Source organism: Cottoperca gobio, chromosome 8 (assembly GCF_900634415.1).
Source record: "Cottoperca gobio chromosome 8, fCotGob3.1, whole genome shotgun sequence".
Lineage (NCBI taxonomy): Eukaryota > Metazoa > Chordata > Actinopteri > Perciformes > Bovichtidae > Cottoperca > Cottoperca gobio.
The window spans coordinates 20177192-20191462 of NC_041362.1; the positions used below are offsets into that span (position 1 = coordinate 20177192).

General features: G+C 39.2%; 1 protein-coding gene across 1 annotated transcript; it reads left to right on the forward strand.

Annotated features, from left to right (window-relative positions):
• The first annotated feature begins 3687 nt into the window (after positions 1-3687).
• Positions 3688-9481, forward strand: LOC115012468 (all-trans-retinol 13,14-reductase-like). Its single transcript, XM_029438098.1, has 11 exons — positions 3688-3900; positions 4471-4609; positions 4923-5025; positions 5443-5638; positions 5722-5919; positions 6239-6358; positions 6464-6602; positions 6726-6835; positions 7394-7560; positions 7862-8021; positions 8101-9481. The coding sequence occupies exons 1-11, from the start codon at positions 3696-3698 to the stop codon at positions 8250-8252; spliced, it is 1689 nt and encodes a 562-aa protein (XP_029293958.1). The 5' UTR covers positions 3688-3695; the 3' UTR covers positions 8253-9481.
• The last annotated feature ends 4790 nt before the right edge of the window (positions 9482-14271 follow it).

The window sequence follows — 14271 nt, forward strand, 5'->3', positions numbered from 1 at the left end:
AGTGTGTTCTTCTCCCTGACACTTGGACATTGTTCTATTAGCTCTTTGGTTGTTTTAACTGCAGACTTTTCTGATGCAGGACGAGGCTGTTGAGCAGAAAGAGAAGGCTCCCTTATCTAATGCCCTTATCCTGTGATGTCTTTTTAAAGTTTCTATCGCAAATAATAATCCAAACTTTAAAAATAACAATTTAATTTAGTCTTCTTCACAGAAAATTAATGAAATGCTGCGATAACGGCGAACTATAAAAGTTGTCTTACACCCTTTATAATCAAGAAGGCCTCACAACCCACTGTGAAGCTTTGACAACCCCTAGTGTAGGTCTGGACCCCCAGGTTGGGAACCAGTGGTCTAATGCACACCTGGAGGACAGGTGCATAGAAACCACAGCCACATTCCCATTTCCTCAAACCTGTACATTGCCATTCTCTTTCTTTCCACCAGATGTCCTCAGATCTTTCCACCCTGATGCCCTCATACACCTGCTCACCTGTCTCCACTTCCCTCGTCAGCTCTGCAGTATATAACCGGCTCAAACCGTTGCATTTGTTTGGACTGCCTTCCTGTTGCCAAAATTAAGTAAATGATATTAAATTAGTGAAAATAAGAAATACATTAGAACAAGGGATGCGCTGTGTCATAACATTTATTTACAGTGTATTACGCTAGTTATTATTACTATGTGCATATCTTATTTGGTGAGATCAGCTCAAAATGTTCCCAGACAGGGGAAAATCTCTTGCTTGCTGGTTCCATCGCAAGAAAAGAAGTTTGAATAGATTGCAGTCAAACGCACAATAAAGTCCCAAGTCCACAAATTGTGAGGGGGCTCAATTGCGGTTCGCTCCCCCTTATATTTTGAATCGCACGCCAAACCCGCGAACAAGTTCATGAATCAGTCACATGGTACGTCATCACTTACGTCATCAACACAAGCATCGCTATGTGCTTCACAAATCTTCCTAGATTACTCGACACACGCTTCAAAGCCTCGACACAGGAGGACACATCACTATCTATCAAGTCTGTGCTGCAAATGAACACCTTCACATAAATAGTGTATTGCACAACATATGGCCAATTTTGAAAGCACTAGTAATTCCATTACATTTAGACTATTTTGTCCAAAGCAATTTACAAAGTGTAATGATGTAGAAAAGATTGTGGAAACCATTGTTTCAGGAAATATCAGATACATGGCTAAACACTGGACCAAGAAATTAACAAAAGCTTTTTTCAAAATGTGTTTTCCTGCTTTAAAATATTTCAATTTGTTCTATAATCTGTGTTTTTTGGTATATATTTGTCTCTTCAGTGATGCTTTTATTGAAGTGCCTGTGGCTTTAATACAGACACTTGTTGCTTCACACAACTAGCTAATATACCTTGCAATTTAACACTAAATTCTGTTTAATTTTCATCTTTCCAATTTATTTATTTTAATAATTCTTCTTTATGATTTCTTCATTCTTATATTTGTGTCTGATGGCTTCTGCAAGGTTTAATAGAAATAGTCATATACTTTTTGACATATATGTGAACTTTAGTCCAATTACCCAGAAAGCAAAGTGGCCCAAACATCCCATGTACTGCATTTCAGCTCTGAAAGCATCTTTGTTCATCTTCATGCAGTGGAACTGCGGTGATTTCAGTAATACAGCCGGATTTTTGAAGAAATTGTCACCCTAAGGCAGTTTAGAAGGAGCAAAGAATTGGGTGTTTAATGCGTACACCAGTCTGAAGTGATAAACAACCAGCCCCCTCTTCTCTCCCAGTCTCATGTCCTTACCGTGGAGAATATGTTATCTGCTCTGTTCTTTGAGTCAAAATTTCCAAAATGTCATGCGTTGCATATCTTGGACTTTAATACGCATGCATCCTCCTCCTTTCTTCTCTCCACCCCTCACTTTAACCTTCTACTCCGCGACAGTTTGGTGATCTTTTTGAAGGAAAGCCTTGCTAGAGGATAGCTTTCTCTCTTTCTTTTCTTACAAGCTTTTCTCTTCACCCTTTACTTCTACCTCATCTCTTCTCCTTTTTGGATTACTCTCTCTGCTGTTTTCCTTGTTCCCCTCTTCTCCATTCCGCTGTCTGTGCTGTATAGTGAGCACACTGCACTCCTCTGCTATGTGGTGGTGGCTGCTTGGTGTTTTGAGCTGTGGGCTGCTGGTGGTGGTGGTCATCTTCTTCCTGGTCACCGGACAACGCTACAAGGTGTTCAGCGAGAAGTGCCTGAGGCCGCCAGGACCCTTGGTCACTGACAGCAGGCAGAGGGACGACCGACTGAAGAGAGGTAAGAAATGCTGTTTCTGATAGTCTTGAATTTTGATGATTAGCAGACACCATGTACTGTCCTGTCTGCAAGAGCTTTGCATTATCTTTCATCATCCCTATAAAACGCTTTTGAAGTATAACCCTTTAAATTATTCTCGATAGGGCTGGTGAGAAAGAAACAAGTTGGTAACGGGGAACAGAGGTGTGCAGAGATCAAATATGAAAATCAGGCAAACGTATGACTTACAGTAGATCTCTCAGTGGCTCTAGAGATGTTGGTCAGAACATCACTTTTGTCCAAACTAAAATCTCTCAACCGCTATTGGATGCGTCTTTCATGTGGTACGAGTCGTCATGGTCCCCAGAGGATGACACCTACTGACTTTTGAGGTTCAGAATTAAATATTTAGACAACTATACAATGGATGTCTTAAATGCTTACAGAGGATCTATTCTAAGGACCTTGCTCATCCCTTTCCTCTAGTGCCACCTGCAGGTCAAAGTGTTCACTTATTCAGTGAAATAACTTGACATCTAATAGATGTATTGGCACAACAATACAATACATCTGTACACAAAAACAGTGTAGAAAAACATGATTTTGGTTTTTCCACAACGCAGCTACACATCGAAAGCTTATAGTACATCGGTCACTAACAGGTGGACTGTGGTCCGAGTCCAGACCCAGACGCCGACCTATCCGGACCAGACCTATAATCAATAAATTATTATGGGATTTTCAATTTTATTTTTAAATGCAGCCCGAGAAGAACATTATGCATATCTACAGTATTATTTATTTATATATATATATATATATATATATATATATATATATATATATATATATATATATATATATATATATATATATATATATATATATATATTCTTATTTATTGTCTAAATGGTACTTTCTTTATTAGATTTGGCAGTCAGTTGTTGATGACGTGCAGACGTTGCTACAGCTACTAGGCTGCTTCAATATGTATCACACTAATTCATAACGCAAGTTAGACATTATGATGTTCCGGACCTTTGCTTGCGGAGATTTTCTCTAACTGGACCTCTTAGATTTTTAGTCGAATACCCGTGGTATAGTACAATAAGGCTCCATTTAAATAAGTAAGTTAGCATAGTATTGAGTATATCATGCTTATCTGCTGCGGCAGGACACTGCTGAGGTTCAGACAGCCTCTCTTCATCTCCACCAAGAACAAAGTACTCTGGTTCAGAAGTAGTTTTCAACCAGCTGTTTAGAGTCATGGTTAATCCTAAAAAAAAAATTTGACATCCTGACCTGAGCTCTGTTGTATCCTTTTGACTGCAGATACAGTCCATGAAAGTTGTGTTGCAATTTATATCCTTCATGCTTAAGATGTCACGAAAGCCTCACAACTTTCCGCCCGACTGATTCTAAAATGCATCTGTCCTCCCCTGCAGGGTTTCGTGCGGACCGTGTTCCCCCTGCTCTGGATGCGGTGGTGATTGGCAGCGGTATTGGAGGTTTGACCGCAGCAGCACTTTTGTCTAAAGCCGGGAAGCGAGTCGTAGTTCTGGAGCAACATGATCAGGCTGGAGGCTGCACACACACCTTTCAGAATAAGGGATTTGAGTTTGATGTGGGTAAGAAGACAAAGTATACGGACACACACGAGCACACATACACACTACAGCCCTGCAGCTGCAATGTAGCTTTGTATTGAAAAAGGATACAGCTAAATAAAACAGTATTGATGATGATGAAATGAGGATTGACCTACATACAGTATATGGTATGGTGAACAACTCAGTCATTCTAATACATTTGCTAATTTAGTCATTTTCTTTTTAAATATCATTAAAGCATCATAATGTTATCATAAAAATCAGCTGGAGAACCTCCTCCTCCCCCTAGTGGTACAAATCTCCATTTATTCAAGACTAATTAAGTAATTTGACACCGAAATAAACTACTGAATGAATTATTCTAAAATTCTTCAACAATGTTAGTAAATATGGACAATGAACAAAGTAGGAGCATAATTAGACACGGAAGGAGAAACTCTGAATACAATGTGATTATCTAAATACTTGAGTTGTGACTTAGCTTCAGATTCCTAGTGCTGCACACTTTGGGACAAAGTAGATTTATGTTTTACATTCTAAAGCATTAGATAAATGAAGTTGATTCAACCCCACCACTGCCACCACCAGGTATCCATTACCTGGGCCAGCTTCACGAGGGCAGCCTGCTGAGGGTTGCTCTGGATCAGATCACAGAGGGACAGTTGCAGTTCACACGGCTGGAGCAACACTTCGATACACTGATCCTTGGTCTGCTTAACCAGCGCAGGTAGGGCACATAATCGCATTATGATAATTGTGCAGTTAAGTCATTTCCTTCTTTCAAAGTTTTCTTCATTTGTTCTGCAATCTGAACTCATGACCTGGTCAGTAGTAGTAGTTCAGTAATCATTTGCAACAAGCAAAGCGTGTCCATGACAAGACTCATCAAGGCTTTTAACTTATCCATATTTAAATGTTTTTATATTTCCACACTTAAAGTTTTCACAAAGGACTATAAATCCTACCTGGATTTGAACTGATCAAAACAACATTTCCAACCATTTCTGACCCGCCCTACCTTACTACTTTGTTTTTCTCAGGGAGTACCATATCCATTCAGGGAAGACTGAGATGGCAGATAGCCTGAAGAAGCAGTTCCCAGGAGAGGAGGAGGCCATTGATGAGTTCATGAGATTGATGAAGGTATAGAGGGAGGGAGGGAGGTAATGAGTTTAATTAACGTGCAGGGTTGTGTATATGTTAAATCTTTGCGTTTGATGAGCATTTAGTGCACAACAATGCTCAAACTTGAGTCTGCTACTTTTCTGTCTTTACCACTAGTGGTCATCATTTGCAAGCTCAATATTGGTTTTCACTGCTATGCAGATGACGCCAAACTGTACGTTATTGTTGCTCCTGATGATCGTGTCCCCTTAACGGACTGAAAAATCCACTTCTAACTGCAAAAAAAGATAACTCGTAGCATATAGAGGCAGCTGTGCAGGCAACTGAAAGCACTTTTAGTGCAAAACGCATATAAAGCATCTCCAATGTCCGAAATGCAATTAAAGTTAAATGTATTGTTGACTATAATTATGCTTGTGTGTCTTCCTCTTGCAGCTAGCCTCACGGCGGACGCCACTTATCGCTATGTTGAAGATTGTACCTTATTGGCTGGCTAACTTCCTGGTTCGAACCGGCCTACTAGGTCACATATCTTCAGTTTTCAGCCTAGCAACAACCAACCATTCAGAAATAATGTCCCGCCTCACACAGAACAAGGACCTGAAGGCGCTGTCTGCATACCTGTTCTATGGTGATGGACATACTGTACACATTCATCACAGATCACACAAATTCTGTATATCCTCCTCAATGTTCTGTTTTATGTCATTTTAGGTGTCCCTCCTAAAGAGTCCAGCTTTCTCATCAACGCTCTCCTTCTTCACCACTACAAGCGTGGTGCGTACTACCCACGCGGGGGCGCCAGTGAGTTTGCCTTTCACATCACCAATGTCATTCAGCGGGCAGGCGGTGCTGTGCTCGTCAGGGCTCCTGTACAACGCATCCTGCTCAACCAGCAGGGCAAGGCCTATGGTGAGAAACGGAGGGGGAGACAGGTTTCTATGAATGTGTGCACAGCTCTGGTCTGCAGTGAGACACTCTTTGACTCCCTAATTAGCCTTTAGTCAGAAGCCAAATTGTCAGTTGCAGGTTTCTAAAAACTGACCAATAAAATGACACATTTGAACATTTCCCTTTTCAAATCTGTGTCACGGCACAGATGGCTCTAGTGATTTGTTGTTAGGTCGAGGAATCATTTACCACCAAGCCTTATGGTTGTACCGACTACTAAAAGGCCAAAACAGGCAATGCTGGATATTTCCTTGGGATTAACACTGTGTATGCGTGTCAGGTGTGACGGTGCTTAAAGGACAAGAAGAGATTGAGGTCCATGCCCCTGTTGTCATTTCTAACGCTGGAATCTTCAACACCTTCCAGAAGTTTCTACCTCAGCCCATCCAGGACAAACCAGGTAACACAGTATGTGAACGTTATCACTTCACTGCTGCAGCCACTAAATTGTACGTTGCACTGTTTTCCTCATTGGCTTTGTTTTTCTACTGCGTATTCCCCGTAGAGATCCAGTCACTGTTGGGTTTGGTGCGACATGGTATGGGTTCCTTCTTGGTCTTTGTTGGTCTGGATGGAACCAAAGAGGAGCTGGGCATCGTTTCCACCAACTTCTGGATGTATAAAGACAATGACTTGGATACACTGTAGGTTTTTATATAAAAGTGATGTAATACTTTTGCATTTATATTTTAGTATATGAAATCACATCCCATGTTATTTTAACACATCCCTGTCGTGTGTTTGTGTGTGTACAACTGTGTGTGAAGTATGGAGCGTTACTCTTCTCTGAGTAGAGATGAGGTATTGGGGAACATTCCCATGATGTTCATCACCTTCCCATCCGCTAAAGATCCTACATCCAACATTAGACAGCCAGGTAAAACACATTCACATGTGCACAAATGTAAACGTACTTGTTGGCCATCAAATCTGGTAGCACCCTCAAATTCAGTGACTTCTTCAACTCAATCCTCTCTACTCTTTTCTGGCAAATGTGGAATCATGTGATCAGGATCAGTGAATCCAAAGTTGTTCTGTGGCATGTTACATTTGTTAAATATGGTTTTCTGCTAACTGCTTACAATGGTGCAACTGACTGTGTAGTCATTCTAACATGGTATACAGTTCACAAGGATAGCTTTGGTGGATTTATCACACAAAATTCACTTGTTTTTTAATAATGGATCTTCAAATTCACTCACAAATAAACTAAATTGGCAAGTCATTTCTGGCCTGCAACCTCTGGCTTTTTTAAAACAAGAATCCAGGTTCATACTTGGGTTTCTACTAGAACTTCTTTACATGCTTTAATGTTTAAAAAACCACTCACTATTCCTCTCATACTGTTTCAGTTGATTTTGATCTTCATTCGAGAAGATCAAAGTGAACTGAAACATCGGTATCTCTCTCTTAATCCCCGTTCTTATTTCTGCAGGTAAATCCTGTATGACGTTGTTGACCATGGCTCGCTATGAGTGGTTCGAGGAATGGGAGGAGACGAGGCTGGGAAAGAGGGGACAGGACTACCTGGATATGAAAAACGGCATGGCCCAAGAGATGCTGGACTGGGCAATAACCATCTTCCCTCAACTGCGAGACAAGGTATATTTTTCAGACTCAAGGTTCACTTACTAGTTTATACTTACTTTCGACTATAACCCACAGTCGTCTCCAGACAATGAACTCAGGTGTCACCATTCCATTTTCTGTAGAAGGCACTGGGATATGTTTGTATTTAAGTGCTTCAGCACAGATATCCATTACAAGTATTTCTACTTGTTTCTTCACTGACTCCATACAAGCCAGTATTTACACACTGCCAGTCCAAAATATTGCCGCGTCTACTATTCTATCTACCATTGATGTACTTTTGTCTACAAATGGCACGTGTGTTTATGTTCAGGTGGTGATTGTGGATGCGGCCACTCCTCTAACTAATGTGCACTACTTGGGCGCTCCAAGAGGTGAGATGTACGGTGCTGAACACAACTTGGAGCGCTTCAACCCGGACACGGTTGCTAGGACACGACCACAGACACCGATCGATGGACTCTACCTAACAGGTGACCTGACCGTCTCATCTGGTCTGGATTCTACAGAGAATGACACACATGCTGAATGTTTGTGTGTTTGTGTGTGCAGGTCAGGACGTATTCTGTAACGGCATGGCTGGAGCGCTGCACGGTGGACTGCTCTGCGCCTCGGCCGTCCTCAACCAGATCCTCTACATTGACCTTTTAGCCCTGAAAACCCGCATCAAAAACAAAAAGAATAATCGTAAGAATTTCTGGTAGCAACAGGTGCTCAAATAGCTTTTACACATACTTTAGGCAAGGCAGCTTTATAGCTAATTTCATCTGTTATCACATGGGGCTCTTTCCCACAGATTCTGTTTATATTTGAAAACTTGTTTAGTTTGCACCATTCTGTCTTATTAACAACAAGCAGCGACCCACCACCCATTTGTGGTACGCAGGATTTAAAACAAACAACCTTCAGTACTGAAGCTAGCAGGCAGAAAAGATTTGACATATGACATCATCAACGTCAATCAAAAACCAATGTGAGCACATAAAAGAGGCTATAGTTTAATCACCCAGTTTAGCTTGATGGTTCAAGTAGCTTGAATGTTTAATTATTTAATCACAATTGCTGTTATTAACTCTATGCTAGTTAAAGTGCTGCTTTTTATAGCGAGACTGGAGGAAGGGATGAGGAGAGAGGAAACTGAGGTGAGGGATAAACTCAGAACGCAAGAGAGCGAGAATTAGAGAAAGTAAAGAGTGCAACTGATTTAAAGATTTAAAGAAAAAGACGAAGGAGAAAAAGTGATTTGGCACCAGTCAGTGATGGGGAAACAAAAAAGCAGAAAAACTGCTATGGTCTAACTTTATTAATGTATTATATAAGTTCAAAACAAAAGAATGGAACTTGCTTTAAAATGATTGAGGGATATGTTAATACAGGGGACTAACACTACACAACAATACTTATATCCACTACAGCCCTGGTTACCAACATCATAGTAATTCATTAATAAGTACCTAACCTAATTGTCCAGCTTTCACTAGCATATTAAGATCTTCATCAGCAAAATTAGTTGTTGGCTCTGTAAAGAATTCCCACTGCCTCTGCTTTATGCTACTTCTAAAGGTACAGTCACTAACCTGTCCTTTTCCTGCTTTAGATTTTTATAATTTTGACAATGTTAATTTTAGCTTGTACAACCCATGAAAATATCATAAAAGGATCAACTATACATGTTGCCACAGCACCACTAATGCAGGTGTTGCATTTCCAAAATGTGTATTGTGAAGCATGTATTTATATATTTTCATATACTTTCACTCTTCACAATGTATAGCATGGCACCGTTGAAATAACACTTGGAATGAATATATGAATATATATCTATGGAAGGTCTTTGGGTCCAGATATCTCAACTATTGGATGGATTACCATGAAATTTGGTACACAAGTCAGAAGATGTATTGTAATAAACTTTGATAATAAACCTGCAAAACTAATGACATTCTGATCAGCCTCAGCTGTACTTTTGTTTTTCCTTTATTGCTAATGTTAGCATGCTAAACTAAACTGCTGAACATTGTAAGCGGTACCTGCTAAACTTCTCCATGTTAGCATCAGCATTGTGAAAGTAGCTCTGTACCAAACTGTAGTCTCAAAGAGCTGCTGCCACGGCTGTAGACTCTGTGATGTGGGCAGTGGTGGAAGAAGTATTCAGATCATTTACTTCAGTAAAAGTGCTAACGCAACACTGTAAAAATACTCTGGTGCAGGTAAAAGTCCTGCATTTAAATGTTAAGTAAAAGTATGCAAGTATAATCTGGAAAATGTACCTAAAGGTTCAATGTGTAATTCTGAGCCACCTGCTCCAAAGAAATAGGGTGCAGCATTTCACCTCTAAACTGGGTCCATACAATATGTGATGTTTAGATTTTAGTTGTAATAGTTTGGCATATTTATTGTATTATAATGTATTCTTTATATTGTGTATTGCATTTACTCCTGTGTAATGCCTGTCAGTCAGTCAGCAGGGCAAGAATACCAAAATTCAACCAAACTGCTGAAACTCTGATCTCCGGTCAGAAAACTCTGCTGTCTGATAATCTTCACGTGGAGCTGATCATCTGTGTTTACTGGGCACTGATGTTAACTGGGGCTGTAGTCTGTGTAACGTTACATTAGTTTGTTTATTGGACTAAATCCAAAGTGGCAGAAACTAGAAAACAGCCTCATGGCAGCTGTGAGGACAAAGCGAGCATGCGGGTGGTTTTCTCGTTTCGGGCCACTTGTAATGTAATCCAATAAACAAACTATAAAACAGGAACATGGCTGTAATAATTACAAGAGTCAACAGCTGTTCTTCTTCTCCCTCTGTACTGAGGCAGACTGCAGCTACACTGACTCACTATCACCTCTAGAGGAACAAGTGGTATTACACACTGGACGGAGCGCAGCTAGCTGTTAGCATGCTAACTTCAGTAGATATCTCTGCAACACAACACAGAGACGTCTTTGACATAACGTCAACACTGTTACCTCTTCACACTCTGTTAATGTTAGTTCATTGTTTTAAGTTTAAATTCTAGCATGTCTTACACATTGAACCTTTAAAGTATTGAAAGTAAAAGTACTTTTTACATGAAAAATGACTAATCCAAATGTCAATCAACTAATTGATTCAGCATTTCAGCTGAACTTGTACTTATTTTGTGTTTTGTCTGCACATACTTTAATTTGTAAAGTTACTACTGAATAGATCTATCAGCTACATTTAGTAAAGTAAAAAGTACAAGATTTCCCTCTGAGATGTAGTGGGGTAGAAGTATAAAGTAGCATGAAAAGGAAAAATTAGGTACAGGTACCTCAAGTTTGTACTCGAGTAAAAATCATTGGCACTCATCATCTTGAAGCTTCTTCTGTTTTACTTTCAATATCTTCCGAAGCTTGTTCTTTAATTTGTTCTTGAGAAACTTGACTTGTTCTTGAAAATAATAAAAAAGAAAAGCTGCATGGGGAGAAGTGTGTGTGTGTGTGTGTGTGTGTGTGACACAGTGCACGTGTCACACACATGCTGCTCCTATAACAACGGCATACTATGTAAATGTGGATTCCCCAAAGTGGTTATTTCAAAAGATCATTTTATTTTGTGAAATAATGAAAAGTTATTAAATAAATGTAAAAAGTGTCATTGTAATTTAAATCCTATATGATACAAATGCAGATTTGAAGAAAATGCAATAACCAATTATTTTTGCGCAAACACATGAGCTCTCAGTGTGCTTACCTAAGAACAAATCCCAAATAAGAAAAGATTGCTGAATGTGGGTTTCAAGAAGACTTTTCGGTAACACTTCATATGAAGGTCCTGACTGTAATACATTATAAGCACATTCATAAGACATAATGCATTTGCAATGATTTATAAAACTCTTTATAATGCTTATAATCATGCAACAACTTATAACACTGTTTATAAAGTATAAGTGGTAAAGATAAAGTTTTATAAGTTCAGCATTCACAAAGTGTTTGAAAGAAGATGAACTGGTCCAACACATCCAACAGAAGTTTCTGAAATGTAATTTGATGTCTTGTGGTTGTGTAATAGCAATTTAAATGTCTACTGTTTTAATTATATAAGTTTCCTATGTTAAACAAGCCAACTGCCATTTGATGCTAACATAGGAGTGCCGGTCAAATCAAACCAGGGCCAACTGCCATTTCATGTTAATACAAGACAGACGCATCCTGATTAGACTGAACTAACAAAAGACAGGACACAGCCAAATGTTTCAAACTGATTAACTAACAAAAGACAGGACACACCCAAATCCTGATCAAACTGTTTAACATACTGAGACAGAATATTGAGTGTATCACCCAATATTCTGTTTACATAACTATTACCTTACAAGAATCAAAGGGCAGTTTGGCTCGGCCCCCTGTGTTTTTTCATCACCTCGTCTCCAAACCAAATTGCATAAAATGCCTATGTGTCTTTTTCCAACCTGTGCCCTTCAATAGACTACGCTGTATTCTGTGAAACTGGTGCCATTTGTGGCCACAAATAAATGCACAAAGACAACTCTGTCTCTATCACCATTTATTTGATTGTATATACATCTCTCCAGAATAAAGCAGGAAAACTTCCACAACAGTTGATGAATGAGGCCCATTCTCTGCCAGAATTATCTGAATATTTGGACTCCGTTCTGTTCTGATATGTTCATTTGGAATGCTTAAACCGCAATAATGTCCTCCACCCTTTGAGTCTTCCACATATGATTCATAACTTGCACACACAAGCAGCGGCACCTGGCCCCAAAGCAGAGGCCTTAACAAGAAACAAAGAAGAGGCAAAATATTACTGTAATCAAGCATAACTTCCTTAAGCAGTTACCAACTGTACTTTCACTAAGGCGTGTTTTTTTTCCCCATCAGCAGCTTCTTCTTACAAGCTTGTAAACAAGGTATACAAACTATGCGCATTGCACCACAGAGGCAGTCATGATAACCGTTTCGTTATCTCTGTGTCTATGCAAACTCACAGGGAGTGAACTTGGCAGTTCCCCTGAGTCTCAGCTCAGCTGAGTCATGACTATTAGGCATAGTAAACTCTCATCCACACCTCCAAACGCATTGATTGGACACCAGGTTTGCAATGACTGACTAAAAATGTATTGATTATGGAAAAGTACAATACAAATATGTGAGCGTTATTAGGTAAAGCATGTTGTGTTTTTTCATTATTGTAACTTAGATGACCATATTTTAAGATGAATTCATAAAAACATGCAAGTAATTACAAACAGTTGATTCTTTTCCTTGGTACTCTATGCCAGTTTCAAAAGCTCCAGATATGTGTTTCATTAAGCAAGATTTGATGGCAAACTATTTTGGTTACTTAACAAACATGGCTGAATGCCAGCTCAATCTGCATCAACTAGCTCAATGTCATGTTTTGGTTCAACAGCATTATATTCATAAGCATAAACAAAGACACATAAACAAGCTGGTTTGGTAGATTTATTGTGATTTTCAGATGTTTAAATGATTAGAGCTTTGTGTGAAACAAGGATATGAACGCGTATTTGCTGGGAAGCCAGCTCAGTGCACATAGAAAAAAGGGTAACACCACTGATCACATAGTTGTGTGAATTTTCTACAACACACTTTGCATTTCACACAGTTTCAACAATACAGAATCAATGGAAAACTATCAAGCCAGACATCTCTACTCTGTGTCCACAGTTCAAACACCAGTGAAAATAGATCATCTTACACTGCATAACTAAGAGCATAAATACAGAGAGAAGTTGCAGTAGCTCTGGTTATTAGCACGAAATCAACCACAATCACACAACAAAAAAAAGCTGAATTATTCCTGGAAACTAAAATGCCTTAACAAGTTTTTCTCACTGGTCACTCTCTTGCACCTTCATGTAAGGTGTGTAGCAGTCAGACATTGTGGCAGTGATGGTAACAGTTTCACTTCTAGGTTACTTAACAAACATGGCTGAATGCCAGCTAAATCTGCACCAACTAGCTCGATGTCATGTTTTGTAACGTTGTTTTTTTTGAGTGGATTCTACTGTATGATATCAAATACAGCATTGAATGATACAAAGTATTTTGTTTCAAGGAATTTAAGTCGAGGCAGTGTATTTATGTACAGTTTGATAAGGCAAACAAATAATGGAGCACATTCAGAACTTCCAGGCTGCTGTAATATGGAACTATATAACACAGAGTAGGCTACTAGTGACATTAACTAAACATTTTTCTGACTCTTAACTAACTACTAATGCTAACCATTAACACTTTTATCAGCCACTGAATCATTTCCACTAATGCTAATCCTTAACGCTAATCCCTAGAGCTAATCGGTAATGTTTCCAGCACATACACATACACTGTATTCAAATTTACAGTATTTTTGACCAAAACACGTTTGTTAGGGTTTATAAGAGTTTACCCCGCACAACACTACCCCTCATGACAAAAACCAGCAGTAGCCTTCTACATTTCACTCACATCACTTAGCTTACTGGGAACGAAGCTAACATTGCGTTATTACACCTGTGCCTTTTGTCTACCAGAAAAAAATGTCGCCAAACTAGTGTAGGGCTCCAGGGATTCTGGGAAATAATGCTTGTCAGAAATCAAAACACTATCAGTCAAGTTCATCATTTAACCCACCAAACCAAAAAGTCAAAAAGCTAATTAAATATTTGTATTAAATATCAGTCAATACTAATATCAGCTGTAATAAATCATAAACAAACACCT